General features: G+C 35.1%; 1 protein-coding gene across 1 annotated transcript in view; it reads right to left on the bottom strand.

Moving 5' to 3' along the window:
• The window catches only part of SVEP1 (sushi, von Willebrand factor type A, EGF and pentraxin domain containing 1), a 136,483-nt gene that overhangs the window by 52,870 nt on the left and 68,786 nt on the right, over positions 1 to 14,827 (bottom strand). Inside the window, exons 17-24 of the mRNA XM_016130010.2 lie at positions 13,735 to 13,896; positions 12,269 to 12,430; positions 6,831 to 6,992; positions 6,342 to 6,430; positions 5,133 to 5,229; positions 3,457 to 3,570; positions 2,307 to 2,420; positions 1,328 to 1,529 (exon numbers count right to left, since the gene is read on the bottom strand). Coding sequence (XP_015985496.2) covers positions 1,328 to 1,529; positions 2,307 to 2,420; positions 3,457 to 3,570; positions 5,133 to 5,229; positions 6,342 to 6,430; positions 6,831 to 6,992; positions 12,269 to 12,430; positions 13,735 to 13,896 — 1,102 coding nt within the window. The remainder of the gene's footprint in view (positions 1 to 1,327; positions 1,530 to 2,306; positions 2,421 to 3,456; positions 3,571 to 5,132; positions 5,230 to 6,341; positions 6,431 to 6,830; positions 6,993 to 12,268; positions 12,431 to 13,734; positions 13,897 to 14,827) is intronic.

Here is a 14,827-nt window from a genome sequence, read left to right as displayed (position 1 = left end):
TGGAAAGATGGATGTTAACACCGATAATACCATTTCCATATTGAGAGTGAAAGTCTCACCAGCAGAACTGGCTTTCTATTTCTTCTGGATAGTGTTCTGGCCGTTTGTTGGGGGGTTGGTAATGGAAGGGGGCTGAACCAGAAAGGGATTAGGAAATATGGCAAGTGGGGAAGACTTTTTTCTCTTTTAACTATATAACCAGTGACATGTTAAGGACAATAAAGTTTCCTAAGATTTTGCAGAGCAAGATTGGTCTGCCTTTTGTACTGCAGAAGCCACTGATCCTGCAAGGGGGAAGGGATGGGATAGGGCAGACTTGATAGTGATAAAGGAGAGTGTTTGTTTTCAAACTGTTTTCCTGGCACCCTAAGAGCTACTGCAGGGAAGACAAAGTCTTTCTTTCCCACAAACACTACGATTTTCAACTATGAAAGATTAGCTTTCATTATTTTATTTGATTATATTCATATCGGATTTCTTCTGAACCCAGGGCAACTAAACTTAAAAAAAATGTCTAAAAATCATGGATATAGAATATATATCGGCACTGTGATAGTATAATTGCAAAATTCATTTTGATTTTAGCTAGTGTGAAAATTCCAGCTAAAATAAAAAATGAGTTTTGTCTAGGGCTTTTATATTTGCTTCTTGTGTAATTGTGCTTCTTTTCATCTCTTATGCCTTCTAAGCCCTCTATATCCCTGGGTTCCACATCTGCAGATTCAGTCAAGCACGGATCGAAAATATTCTAAAAAAAAGTTACATTGTTGCTGACATGTACTATGTAGTTAGGCATATAATGGTTGACGGTTGTGTCTGTACTAAACATGTCAGACATTTTTTTCCCATCATTATTCTCTAAACAATACAATATAACACAATATAACAACTATTTACAGAGCTTTCACATTGTAAGAGGTATTATAAGTAATCTAGAGATGATTTAAAGTATTTAGGAGGATGTGTGTAGGTTATATACAAATACTATGCCATTTTATATATGAGACTTGAGCGTCAGGTGGATTTAGGTACCTGTGAGGGTCCTGGAACCAATTACCCAAAGATATCAAGGGACAACTGTACAGAACAGTGGTTCCCAAAACTGGTTGTGCGTCAGTTATTGGGGAAATTAATTCATAACAGGTTCCCTATTTTAAAATTACGGATTACACCAGAATTAGTGAATCAGAACCTCAGGTGGTTGGGAGATTCTACTGTAGCCTATTTGGGGGCTAGAATTTGAGAGTGGATGACTTAGGACTCCATAAAATTCAGAATGACTAAACATTTAATAAAAACAGTAGAAAGAATAAGATTTAGTCTCTACCTGAAGCTGTTGGCACCATCTTTACAGGTAGCTCCATTTCTACATGGTTCACTGAGACACTCATCCATGTTTTTTTCACACCGGGTACCCCAAAATCCAGGTGGGCATTTGCAAAAGAACCTCCCAACCTGATCTTCACAGACTGCATTATTTAAGCATGGACTTGACTGGCATTCATTGACTTCTGTTTCACAGTGTAGGCCTGGGGATGGATGAAAACAAGAAAGAGCCCAAATGTTAATCCCTAGAAGAACTGTGATCAAAGTGTTGACTTCGTGGGGGATGCTGCTTCTAAATGGAGGCTGCAGAGTCAATGGCCTATCAAACTGGTTTGAGATCCATTCTTTAATGCGCTCTGGCTTGTATAAGTCATCTTAGGACTGCATTTTTGATCATCTACTCTTTTGATCTTATGTCTTACTGAAACTAACATTAGAAATGGACATCTAATTGAGATAAAGTTAAAAAAGAAAATTAGTAAATGTAGTACAAAATTTTCCTGGTTTTTTGACTGTGTCTCTTTTCCTTCACTGTACATTTTCTTTTTTGGACTTCCTCTTTATCAATTAAATGCGTGTATGTACATATATAAATATATATTTAACCACAATATTTAGCATCCATTTGCTATGTGATCTTACTAGATTTATTTCTATTTCCTTCTTGAATGTTTGTCTTACCATATAAATTGTCTTCTTTCTTTCTCTGTTTCTGTCTCTATTTCTTTACAAATACACAACACACACGAAGATATTATTTTTTCTGAATCATCTGAGAGCAAATTGCAGATGTGATGTCCTTTTGTCTCTAAAAACTTCAGTGAGAATGTCCTCAAAGATAAGGACTTTCTCTTATATAGTCACAGCACATTTATAAAACCAGACAATTAACGTCAACATATACAATGTGAGTAAATGCAATAATTTGTGGTGCTTTCCTAGACTTTTAAGACAATGTAGGAAGAATGAAAACATCTTACCCATGTATCCTTTCACACATGTGCAGTGATAGCCAGCCAAGCCATCAATGCAAGTTCCTTGATTTAAACAAGGACTGGAGCTACACTCATTTATATTTTCTTCACACAGTTGACCTGCAAAGAATCATAGAATATTTGAGCTGGAGAAAACCTGAAAGACATTTAAGACCAATAGTTTCCAAGCCAGTTGTTCAGGTATACATGCAGAACAACTGGAAATCACGGCCAACATGCTTGAGAAAATTCTGCTTTTTGCCAAGCACATCGAAATAACATATTTTCTTTCATTCTGCCAAATGCAAACATCTTCTAACCACAAATTTGGCATTTTCAGCATGCAATGGAAAATGACAACCATGAAGACCTAACCATTTTTTAGTTAAGAAAATAAATATAATTTTGTTTAAATATTTTTATCATATTGTTTGTCTCTTTCTGAGTTTTTTCCTTGAGTCTTTAAGATGACTTATTTATCTACTAGTTGCAGGTCTGTACCCTTAAACAACAAATCCCTAACACCTCCACCCACCAGCCCCTGGCAATGACCATTCTATGCTGTTTCTATGAGTTTGGCTTTTTTAGATTCCACACACATGTGAGATCAAACAATATATATTTTTCTCTGTTTGACTTATCTCACTTAGCATAATGCTTACAAGTTTTATCCTTGTTATTATAAATGGTAGGATTTCCTTCTTTGTTATGGCTGAAAAAATATTCAATTACATAAATATAAATATGTATATATTTATCCATCTATCCCTTGATATACACCTAAGTTGTTTTCATATCTTGGCTATTGTGAATAATGCTGCAATGAACACAGGCCTACAGATATCTCTTTGACATAATGATTTCATTTCCCTTGGATAGATACCCAGAAATGGGATTGTTGAATTATATAGTAGTTCTATTTTTAATTTTTTGAGGAATCTCCATACCGTTTTCCATAGTGGCTGTACCAATTTGCATTCCCATTAACAGTGCACAAGGGTTCACTTTTCCCCAGGTCCTTGCCAAAACTGTTTTCTGTCTTTTGATAACAGCCATCCTAACAGTTGTGAGGTGATAATTGTGGTTTTGATTTTCAGCAATTAAATTTTAAAGAGTCCAAGGTTTATACTGTAAAAACAAGACGCTTTCCCCTTACCTGTGTAACCAGATGGGCATTCACAAATGAATTCCGCAACTCGGTCTTTGCAAACTCCATTGTTGAGGCATGGCAGTGAGCTGCATTCATTGATGTCTATGCCACACTTTAAGCCTAAAATGCAAACCAAACACTAAAGAACAATCAAAGAGAGAGAGATTAAGAGAAACAGAATCATGATCATTTAAAGGTAATTATCCCAATAACCAGAATTTATAGCAAATGGTGGTGGTGAAGAAAAAAAACAATATTTCTTAAGTACTACCATCTAGTTAAGTATATAATAAAGGTACTGCCTCTTTCTAAACAGATTTAAGAGATCCTTATAAGAGATACATAAAGGATAGCAAAGATCCCAAGTTAGAAGTAGGGGCAGGGGAACCTGGAAGTATAAAATAGAGCCAGGGAATAGGTTAATTACAAAGTATGATGTACAAAATCAAATACACTTGCTATCATGGTCACCTGGCCGAGTGGTAGGGGTGGGGTTAAATCATACCAGATTCAACTCACATGCCAGGTGTCTCAGAGTGGGACTGCATCTGCATCTAAGGTTATCTATGGGTTTGCTCTGCCAGAAACCGTGTTCCTCCTCTACGCTACAGAGTCTCACAGTGTGGCCCCTGAACCAATAGCATCAGCATCACCTGGGAACTTGATAAAAATGCATATTCTCAGACCTTCCCCAGACCTACTGGGTCAGAAATTCTGGGGTACCGGTATAATAACCTGTGTTTCAATAAGCCCTCCAGATGATTTTGATGCATATCAATACTTCGGAACCACTGTCTTAAATTATGTCTTTTCTCAACCACCACTCATCTACAAAATTCCTGGACAAGATCCACTAGTTCTTATGGAATGTCAGGACAAAATTTTTTATAAAAGTTGAAACGTGCATGCCCATGCATGAATAAGCTATAAGGGAAATGCCAATATTCTTGAAAGCCCCAAGCTATATTTTATTTTTTGACTTTCCTTTTGCTTATTTTGTAGTAAATTCTTTTCTTTAAATATCATTTTTTCATTAAAAAAAACTTCATGTTGGTTGTGAAAAATTTGGAAAACGCAAAAACTTAACTTCTAGAAGAAAACAAAATTATTTTAAATAAATTTCAATTTCAAGATATAGTTCACTTCCTCTCAAAAATTATGTTTCTGGACTGAACTAAAATGCAAACCAAACGTGATTCTTACATAATTCCTACATAATCAAGTCTAAAGTGGTTATTTTTCTAAGCACAGCTTCCAGAAAGATAAAAACAAAGCAACAAATCACTACTATCCACAATAACTTACACTAGTGTGAAGCAAAGGAAGAAAAGTGGAGTTTGTTTAAAAATGTTTATGCTGGACAATCTGTTCTATTTAATTTGTGTTAGAATGAAACCTTGGACATGGCCTCTGGAACTGTATTCCAGTTTAAAATGTGGGTTACGATGTGACCTTTCCACTAAAAGCATAATTGTTTATTCTTCCTCTAAAATGTGTAAAGAAAACTGTAATTTGTATACCTTTTTCCATCTATTGGTTTATCTTATTCAACCAAATTTTTGTGCATTGATATGGCCTAATGTATCTTACAGGGTTTATTTTTAATGTTCTTAAGTTTGATACTGTAAGTCACAATAATTTCATATGAAAAATATATTAAAATTTGCATTCCTCTATGTTACCTGTATATCCAGGTGGACAGAGACAAACATAACCACGCCCAAGCTGTTGGCAGGTTCCACTATTGTGGCAGGGGTTTAAGAAGCATTCATGGAAAACCTGCCAATGGCAGAAAAGAAATCTGTCAGAGACAAAACCCGCTATTCATTTCAAAGCAATCCTGACTAGGGAGTTAGAAGGTTGGCAACACTGGATAGCTTGTTCCTGTTTCCCGGCGAGTTTACTCAAGCTAACTGGACTGCACCTGCATAACGCTGGTACCTACCACACATGAGCATAGGTGATATATATTATTAAGTGATGTTCTGGTAAACTCAAGCAGTGTTTCTAAACATGGGCTGCACATAAGCATCCATTTGAGGTGTTTTAAAAGTATACTAAGGATGGCGTGCCAACCCAGACCAGCTAAATCAGAATCTCTGGGAGTGGGATCTGTGCATCATTATTTTAAAAAATTGACCAGCATATTCTAATATGTCTCCAAGGTTGATAGTCACAGCTCTAGAAATTCTTACAAATTTCTATGTCCACTAGGCTTAGTTTTAAATATGACCTATGAAGCCCTTACAAGTCAGTATGTTTGGACAAGGCTATAGGAAATTGAAATAAGAAATAAAACATTATCCTCCTTAAAAATACTTAAAGCCTAGAAATTTATCATGACACTGGGCAGGGTGAATTCAGAGTAATGGCTGAACTATCAAAATAATTGGTCTTAACTAGTATTTAAAAAGAAAACAATTTAGTTATATTCATGGATTATGCTTAGTTTTTTTAAACCCACACCTTACCCCAATAAATGATTATTTTTTGCTGGCAAAACATTTAAAAATAATTTTTATGGACGTTGAGCAACTCTTCCTGCCAAAAAGAAAAAGCCTTTGGCTAACCCAAAAGCCCTTACTCAAATAATGGGTTATGCTTCTGGTAAGTTAATTTTTAGTAAATCCTCACATCTACACATTCTCCATGCCAGACATTGCTGGGGGGAAAAAATCCCAATTTTGGTACTTAGAACTTCTAATTCTGAATTTTTGGAAAGTTCTTATTAGAAGTCACATATATGTACAATTATTCATTGATAATATTCATGAGTCTTGATGACTTAGAGTTTCAACTCTGGTAGGTTTCCTCTGTGTGACCTGTAATGACATGTAATGTTCTCCAAACATTTCCCTAGAGAAAATTTTATATGTAGAAAATGGACTTGCCTGACTGACTTCATACTTTGTTTCAAGATTTCTAGGAGAAGTAAGGGGCACCATACTTTCCTCTGCTGCTGAGAAAGTTGAACCAAAACCTAATAAAATTAATAGGAAGATATTAGAGAAACATTTTAGTGTGGTAGATATTGCCAATATGTAGACTCTATTTAAATCCTACGGTCAAGATTCTGGTTCTCAGAGTAGGCAAAACCACATACATTTTGTTTTAGTAACATTAAAAATTAAGAAAACAGAGATGGATGGGCTATCTCATTAAATTCTACGCTCTTAGAAAGAAATTGGAAGTTATCAAGTTCAACATCCCCAAATTTGAGACAGTCACCAAAAAGACATCAAAAGGACAATTTAACAAATCTAGAAACCCAAATCCACTAAAAATATTAATATTCAGAGCTGAAGCTGAATATTGTGACCACAGAGACCAGCACAAATCTCTAATAAAGGATTATATAGAAATGAAGTAAATCATCTTACTGGAGCAATCTGTGATGGATCTGGCACCAGAGAAGGTCGTAGTTCCGTAAAAGGGACAAGACAAACAGAAGGACTTCCCCGAATTGGGTTGGTAGTAGTCTCGAGGACATGGATGACAGGGCATTAACCCAGAACGAGAGAATTCTCCTACTGGACAAGGTTCTGCAAAAGTAAAAACAAACTATTTGTGCATTGAAGCAACACGCCCTACATTTAAAAGAAATTCGTTCAACTTTGGTTGTAAAAGAGCCACTAAATTGCTAATATATGCCGCTGTGTGTATTTAATACCCAGATCATTTTATCACCCAGATAAATGTTTTTGTGTTTTTCCTTTCAGTCTTTAAGAACACACATTAACTCCATAAAAATTAGAATTGGTCATATAATATTATATTCTGATTTTTCTACTTAACATTATAAGCATTTACCAAATCACTCCCCAAATTATTAAATAATGTGGTTTTGAATAAATGAAAAATATTACATTCCACTGACATGCCACAATTGATCTAACATTTTCTTTACTATTGGATAGTAAGGTTGATTCTATTTGTCTGCTATTCCAAATGATGCTGACACAAAATTTAGACATAAATTTTGTATATAGCTTCAATTATTTCCTGGAGATAAAAGTTAAATTTGAGTAGTTGAATAAAGATGTGAAAAAATTTAAAGACATCAATATATAATGTCAAATCACTAAAAAAAGTTCCAATTTACAGTTCTGTCGGCAGTGTATGAAATGCTCTTCTTACTACATGTTTGTCAGCAATAGTAATAATTATTAAAATTTTTGAAGGTGAAAATGGAATTGCACTTTTATTTTAATTTGCATTTTGATGATAAATGAAGTTGCTTTTAAACAATGTTTATCGGTGATTTTTATTTCTCCTATATATTTGTCTATTATTTATTATGTGTGTATGTGTGTGTGGGGAGATCTTTCCTTTTATTTTTAAACCTTTTAATATCATTTTGTTAGACATCCTTTTTGTAAGCAACACTGAATAAAATTTTGAATATTGTTATTTAATCAAATCTGAAGTTCTCTTGCCAATAATTGGTGGAATATTAACCAAATGAGAAAATAGTCTCAAACATAACATGAGTCTGGATTTTCTTCAATATGTTTCCATTGGATGTGGCAAAGGGACACTGGATAGACTACCCATGACTAATTTATTGGGTTGGGGTTTTAGATTTTGACTCAAACATGAATTTAGGTGGAGTGTATTCTTTCTTTGTATAAACTGGTATCATCTGTGTGAGCCCTTAAACCATTGTAAACGGCAAAGTACTAAAACTATTAAGACTTGTCTACATAAATTTAAGTATAGAAGCTAGAACATGAGGATGTAGCTACTTAGGATATCAAGGTACTTATCATTTAGGTTTTAGATTCTTGATAATAAAAATTAGTACAATAGAAAGAATTAGAATGTGGTTGAAAAATTTAGAGATATACTTGAAGTTAAAGGGAGCAGGATACTCCAAGTAATGGCATCTCTTTTTCACTGGTATGACAATAAACATTAAACAAACAGTAAAGTGTTTATGGTAACCTCAAGATGTTTAGATCAACGTTTTTAAGGAGAAACAACCAGTCAAATGTTTTTCATAAGAGCTCTTTTACATATCCAACTGACAAAAAGGAGTCAAATCAAGAGATGGCAGAAAATATAGTATTAATGCTTATTTAGAAAAATATTTCTTGTGGCTATTTAGAAAATATTTCACGAATATATTTGTTAGAGTCATGAAAAGTTTTAAGCTCTATCTTTTCACCAAGAATAAATTAATCTATTCTTGTTACTAAATCTCTAGACCTCTAGGAAGGGTTTTGCATAAAAATATTATAAACTTGTTCATTTTAAAATGGGTTTTCCAAATCTTTCCTATTTGAAAAAGCTACCTTGTGAATAGCTAATTAGTTCATTGGAAGTATAAATCTTCCATTGGTACAGGTATAAAAATTGCTGTTTGGGAGAATATCTATGAGTGTGGATAAGCTAAAAATGTAAATTCTGTCAATAAAATCCAAGATGTTATAATAAATTTATCTGTTTTTACATACATTTTTTCAGTGCAAATTTACCCTCAAAAAAAAGTCTATGCCCTCAACACTGACATACTGTCAAAAAATATACTAAGATATAATAAAACCTTAAGATTAAAAGTCAATAAACCACTTGCCTTCTCAAAATCTCTAGCATGCTGTGTTGTCTATATTTTGCTTTTTTGGGATAGCAAATGTAAAATAAATTTTCATGTGAAAATTGATTTAAATTATATTCCAAGAGCAGACAGTTGTCATTAGAAACATACTTTTTAGAAGTAGACAATTAGCATTTAATGTATTATTTATATATTCAGTAAATATATGTATGTATATACACATACATATAACATGCATGTAAAAAGATACACATATATATAATAATGGCACTATCTAGTATAAAATACAGTATTACGTCCGCACGCACACACGCACACATGCACACACACACACACACACATACATATGCAGCTCCTGATGGACTAATGTCATAAGAAAAAAAGGGAGAAAGTTTCATTTTGAATCTTGGCCAAAGGAACTGGTTTCTGAGTCAAGAAAATGGAATAAAATCTGTCTCACTTCTTTAATGTGACAGAGAGAAAGAGGAGAGGGGAGGAAAGATCTAAGTATGTCAAAAGTGATATTGAAATAGAATTAAAAATAGAGAACTAGAGCACTCAAATAACCAGGGAAAAATGTAATCCCACATGTCTGTTCTCTGGTAGTGTTAAGGACAATGCGTACAGCTCTGGAGCCAAGTAGATTTTGCCTTTTAAATGGGTTTCCTAAAACAAGGTCAGAGGTCACTGACTCTCCTTTTAACTTCATCCTAGAGGGTCAGGGTAAGACACGCTGTCATCCTGTTCCAAAACAATCTCTGTTTCTCCTATGGGACCACATGTAAACAAATCATCAAAAAATCATATGTGAGACTTATTCCGATAAAATCATTTAAAAAATGAAAAAATTTCAGACTTTTGAGTTTGTAACCATAGACCCAAGAATATTTAATAGTCTAAGAAGTAATCAAAGATGAAATGTATAAAGCACATAATATTACTTTAACATAGTTATAACTTAAATATTATATTACTTAAATATAATGGCTACATTGATTGATATTTTAAGTGAAACATGCTGAAGAATGTAAAAAATATCTTAGAAAAAAAAAGTAAAACTGCGCAACATGCCCATAAAAATAAATCAATACAGTAAGAAATCAAAGAAAAGAAAGTAAAAAAAAAAAAAGAAAAAGAGGAAGAGGGAATTGAAAATTAAGAGTTTTTAAAATACACAAGGGACCGTTTCAGAACTCAAATGAATTTAAGGTAAAATGGTGTTTATGTAGCGCAGTGGGGCAGAGTGCTGACTTCTGTCATTCCCAGTTCTCACTCATGACAAGCAAGATGTGGTTAAACTTGTGCTAGGAATGATAGAAAATAGGGCAGTTACCAGAAGTTTGAAGACTTTCTGGGAATTAGAATGGCTTAATTGCAATAATTTGGTATTAGACAAACCCCAGTGCTTATTTGGAAAGCTAAAGGAGAAAACTTGTCAAATACGAACTCGTTTCACTGTAAAAATCCTCCTTGGTTTGTGGTTGCAGAGAGGGAGAGAGAGAATTTTTTACTGAAGATTTTCTCCCCAAATTAGTTTGTATGCTGACAAAATAAGAGTCTGTAATAGATCTATTTCAACCATTATGTTGAAGGCTTGTTTGACTTTTAATTAAACCCTCCTCTCCCCCCACCCCTGCCCCGCCAAAAAAAAAAAGAAAAAAAAACAAAACCCCAAAGTTGGTATTACACAACAGACGTAGTTTGAATTTCAAATAGGTCCTTGTTAAATTCTCAACTCTTCAGTGAAACACTGGGTTGATGAATACTACACACCCAATTCCTCAGGTCTAAAAGACTTTGTCTACCGTGATCCTACTACACTGAGATAATTTTAACAGATGAAGTACATAAAAACCTATACTTCATTGTATGTGCTCTCTGTAGCACTTAACTGAGGACTACATCTCCCAGGATGCAATGCTGGACACCACCCTGCCCACTACTACACTCAAAGGTATTCAGCAGTTGTTTCCTAGGAATCTGTTTCTAATTAAATGCAGATGTACATAGGACTGGCATGCAACGAGGGTGGGAGAGGTATGTGTGTGTGTGTGCATGTGAATGTGTGTACGCATATGTGTGTTCGTGTGTGTGTGTATGTGTAGCTTGAGAGAAATGGGGAACCAGCACACTAGCTTCTTAAAAACATCACTCATTCAACAAGGGAACAGCTTTTTTAATTCTGAGATTGCCATAGACCTTAGATTCTTAAATAAGGGCATAGAAAATAAGGAGGATACAAAATTTTTTTAAAAGTCATCTTTTAGCCAGGCATGCTTGTTCCGTTCCCAGTGATATAGCAGAGGGAGGCCAACAACTTTTTATTTTTAATCCAGGACCACTGATTTTGCAAAGTGGTTGCAGATTTTTGGGAATTTCCTATAATAGGCTGACTCTGACTTCATTCCTAGTTTCACTATCAATCTAAATTTTCATCTTTTATTTTTGTTTTTGTCTTCCAGTTTTTACACTGCTGGAAATCTGTACTTAGTAGGGACATTAGAATGATTTGAAAGTTGGACCTCATCTTTTTATTTATATGTAAACCAGTGGCTCTCAACATGTTGTCCCTGAACCAAGTAGAATCAACTTTACTTCAAAACTCATTAGAAATGCAAATTCTCAGGCCCCAAATCAGACCTGAATTAAAAACTGTGTTTTAACAAGTCCTACGTGCTGACGTCTGAGAACCAAAATTAATCTATTCAAATTTTCCTGTTACTGTAAAATCACCTGAGAAAACTTTAAAAGAAAACCAGACCATTTAAATCAGAATGTCTGGGGCTGGAGATTGGGCTTCAGTATTTTTAAAATACTGATGTAAATGTGCAGATGATTCTGATGTGTAGGCAGAGTGGATAAGCACTTGTGAAAATCTTCAGTTGTAGAGAATGAAATGTCATAACTCATAGAATGTACTTTTAGACTTTCAAGGCAGGACCTCATTTTATAAACAAGGAAACGAAGTTCCTAGTTAAGATGTACTCTACCACCTCATAAAGCCACATGTTTATTCCTCTTGAGGCCTAGTACCAAGTCTTGTACTCCTTGATGTTCCTAATTGTATTAGCACAGTGTTTATATTGCGGGTGTTTATACTTAAGTTTCGGCTGGCTGAATAAAAGGAAACATTCTATGAAGAGACAGTTATTTACATTCTTTACACACAGTAGACACACGGTTTTGCTGAAAATATTCCACTCCTCCACGTATAGAACCTAGTAGGTTTGAAGAAATATCAATATCTAAGGCTCAGATAACCTCCACAAGCAGAAATGTCCATGGCTCCTCTTTTCACAGTTGAAGTGTTTCCTGGACATGAGAGGCAGCTCCTGGCACGAATTTCTGGCTGATAACTGCCCAGCGGACATGATTCGCAAATCTCAAGCCCATTTGATGAGTAGGTGCCTTGTTTACACTGAGCTAAAAAGAAAAAAACACAATATGGTTAATAACGATGACATTAAGTTGTATAAAATTAGCACTGTATAGGATAGCATTTTCGCATTTTCATTTTAGGACAGAATGAGGGACAAAAGAACTCCGAGCATACACACTGTATTTTAGACTTCCCAATGCTTCTGCATACTAGTAAGTTTTAGACTCGTTTCCGGTTACTTCTTTCATTATCCAGCACAGTGTCTGACACACGAAAAGTATAAATAAATATCTTTTGAGTGAAGTTAGAAATCTGCAGCTCAGAAAGTCACTATCATAAGAACAAGCTGTGCATGGGGGAGCTTGTCCTTGCACAAGTTCTCACCTTGTATACCATTCTCTTGGGCGATGAAAACAAAACCCCAAATTGGGCTAAAGCCTCATAACTAAGCTGGCACCTTTGTAGCTCTAAATAAGAACTGGTCCTCTTACCTCTTCCTATCTACAAACACCATTTCATTTGATGGCTGGTGGAAGAGAAAGTAAAAATTAGTCTTTGCACCAAGCCCAGAGAGGTTAACTGAGCAACTTTCTAAAAGTCATTGCAATGGTTTTGTAGTAGAGGAAGACTAGGACCAGATTCTCTGACTTCAAGTGTGCTGTCCTTTCTCTTTGCCCTTGACCTCCAAATGATGCTTTGTCAGCATTGCTAACACTTTTAGTGCACTTCCAATCACTCAGTACTGCTCTCGAGTTTATATTTGCCATTACACTTGCATTGGCAACAAAACCAAGGAGGCATGATTTTGAAATTTCTTCTTTCAAATTTCTTCTTTAGTGTCTTACTGTAACTTCAATTAGGAAAGAAAACTTTCCATCAGGCACATTCATTGAGAAGAACAGTAAAATATTTTGAAAATATTGACTATTTTGTTAGCAAGAATATATGCATACGTATCTGTTGTTATTAATTTCCAAATAAACAGAGTTGATCCCATGAAATCAAATATTATTCTAACGAAAAGCAACCTAACAATTGCTAAGTATTATAAGAGTTCTTTCTACTAATTAAAGTGAGTTTCAATGAAAAAATCCAGGCTAACTGATGAATATCGATTGGAATTATTGACAGTGGAGACTAACTTAGAGCAACAGAGTGTTCTGAAAGGAAAGATAAAATGGACCTCTTTAAAGTATATGAAACGTTCAGGCAATATTTTATAACTGAAAGAAAAAAAATAATGCAATTGCTTCCAGTAATGCTCTTATTTCATTGTATTTGCCATTTTGATTTCCTAACTGGAGAAGAAAATTCAGGCTTCTGTTCAAAACGTGCATGAGACCTCTACCTTTACATTCTGAGATGCTTCTCGAATGGAGATATTCGGTGTGAGTCCCAGCTGGGCAGAGTTTGCACTCAAGCTGCCCTTCTTCATCTTGATAGGAGCCCATCAGGCAGCTTTCACAGACAGAACGCTCCAGAGAATAATGGGTTCCCAATGGGCAATTGACTGAAGAAAAAACAAACAGGATACACCAAATATAGTGAACAACAGGAATGAAACACACCTGGGTTCTTTTCTCATAAGGCATGAAAGTAAGAAAGTCTGCTTCCAGGTACTATAGTTTATAGGTAAAAATTTCTGCTAGAGGTTTACTTACAAGATAAACTTTCCAAAAATATATTCCTAGAAACCAACAGTAGGCTCTTTTTAGAAAATGCAAATTCTTGTTGACCAAGCTTAGGGTTTATATGATGGAGGTTTTAAAGTATGGGTTAAAGTGACAATAAATTAAACCATCCTGGGAAACACATGGTAACAAAGAGAAGGCCACTGAAGAAAAGACTACAACAATGAATGGTTAGGTTGGTCTGAGACTTTGAGGTATTAAAAATAGGTTCCTAGCTGTTCCTCTGAATGGTTCCCTTTATAAAACTGACTGCTTATCTATTATAGCATCATTTCTAGAAACAAAAACAAGCAAAAATGGCAGTGAGTCTGTATCAGGTGAATTAAGCAGATCCTTGTCTCTGGTTACAGGAGTTATTGCCCACTGAAGGCAAGTCCAGGCATCCTTGGAGCCGAGGCCCCAAGGAAAAGGCCAATTTTTAGGACCTTTCTTCCTTGGAAATTTGGCTTACTCTTTGCCAGGCATGGAGTGATTCAAAATTTCTGAGACTGAAATGGAATGTTAAATTTCACTGAAAGCCTGCTAGCAAGGGTCGTATTCTTATAGAGAGTGCACTTGAAATGAGTACCTCAGTGATTCTGAGGTGCGAAAATGTGCAGAATACCTGGGAATGTACTAAAATGCAGATTCCAAGGCCCTGTTGCCAAAGTGCCAGACGCGTTAGTTCTGGGATGGGGGCCTGAGTCAAGATGCATTTCAACAAGTACTTCAGGTGATGCTGACACAGGTTGTCTGAAGACCACGCTGAAA

This window comes from Rousettus aegyptiacus, unplaced genomic scaffold (genome assembly GCF_014176215.1).
Source record: "Rousettus aegyptiacus isolate mRouAeg1 unplaced genomic scaffold, mRouAeg1.p scaffold_m13_p_3, whole genome shotgun sequence".
Classification (NCBI taxonomy): domain Eukaryota; kingdom Metazoa; phylum Chordata; class Mammalia; order Chiroptera; family Pteropodidae; genus Rousettus; species Rousettus aegyptiacus.
Note: the sequence above shows the minus strand (reverse complement) of the source record. Positions and strands in the feature narration are given on the sequence as shown.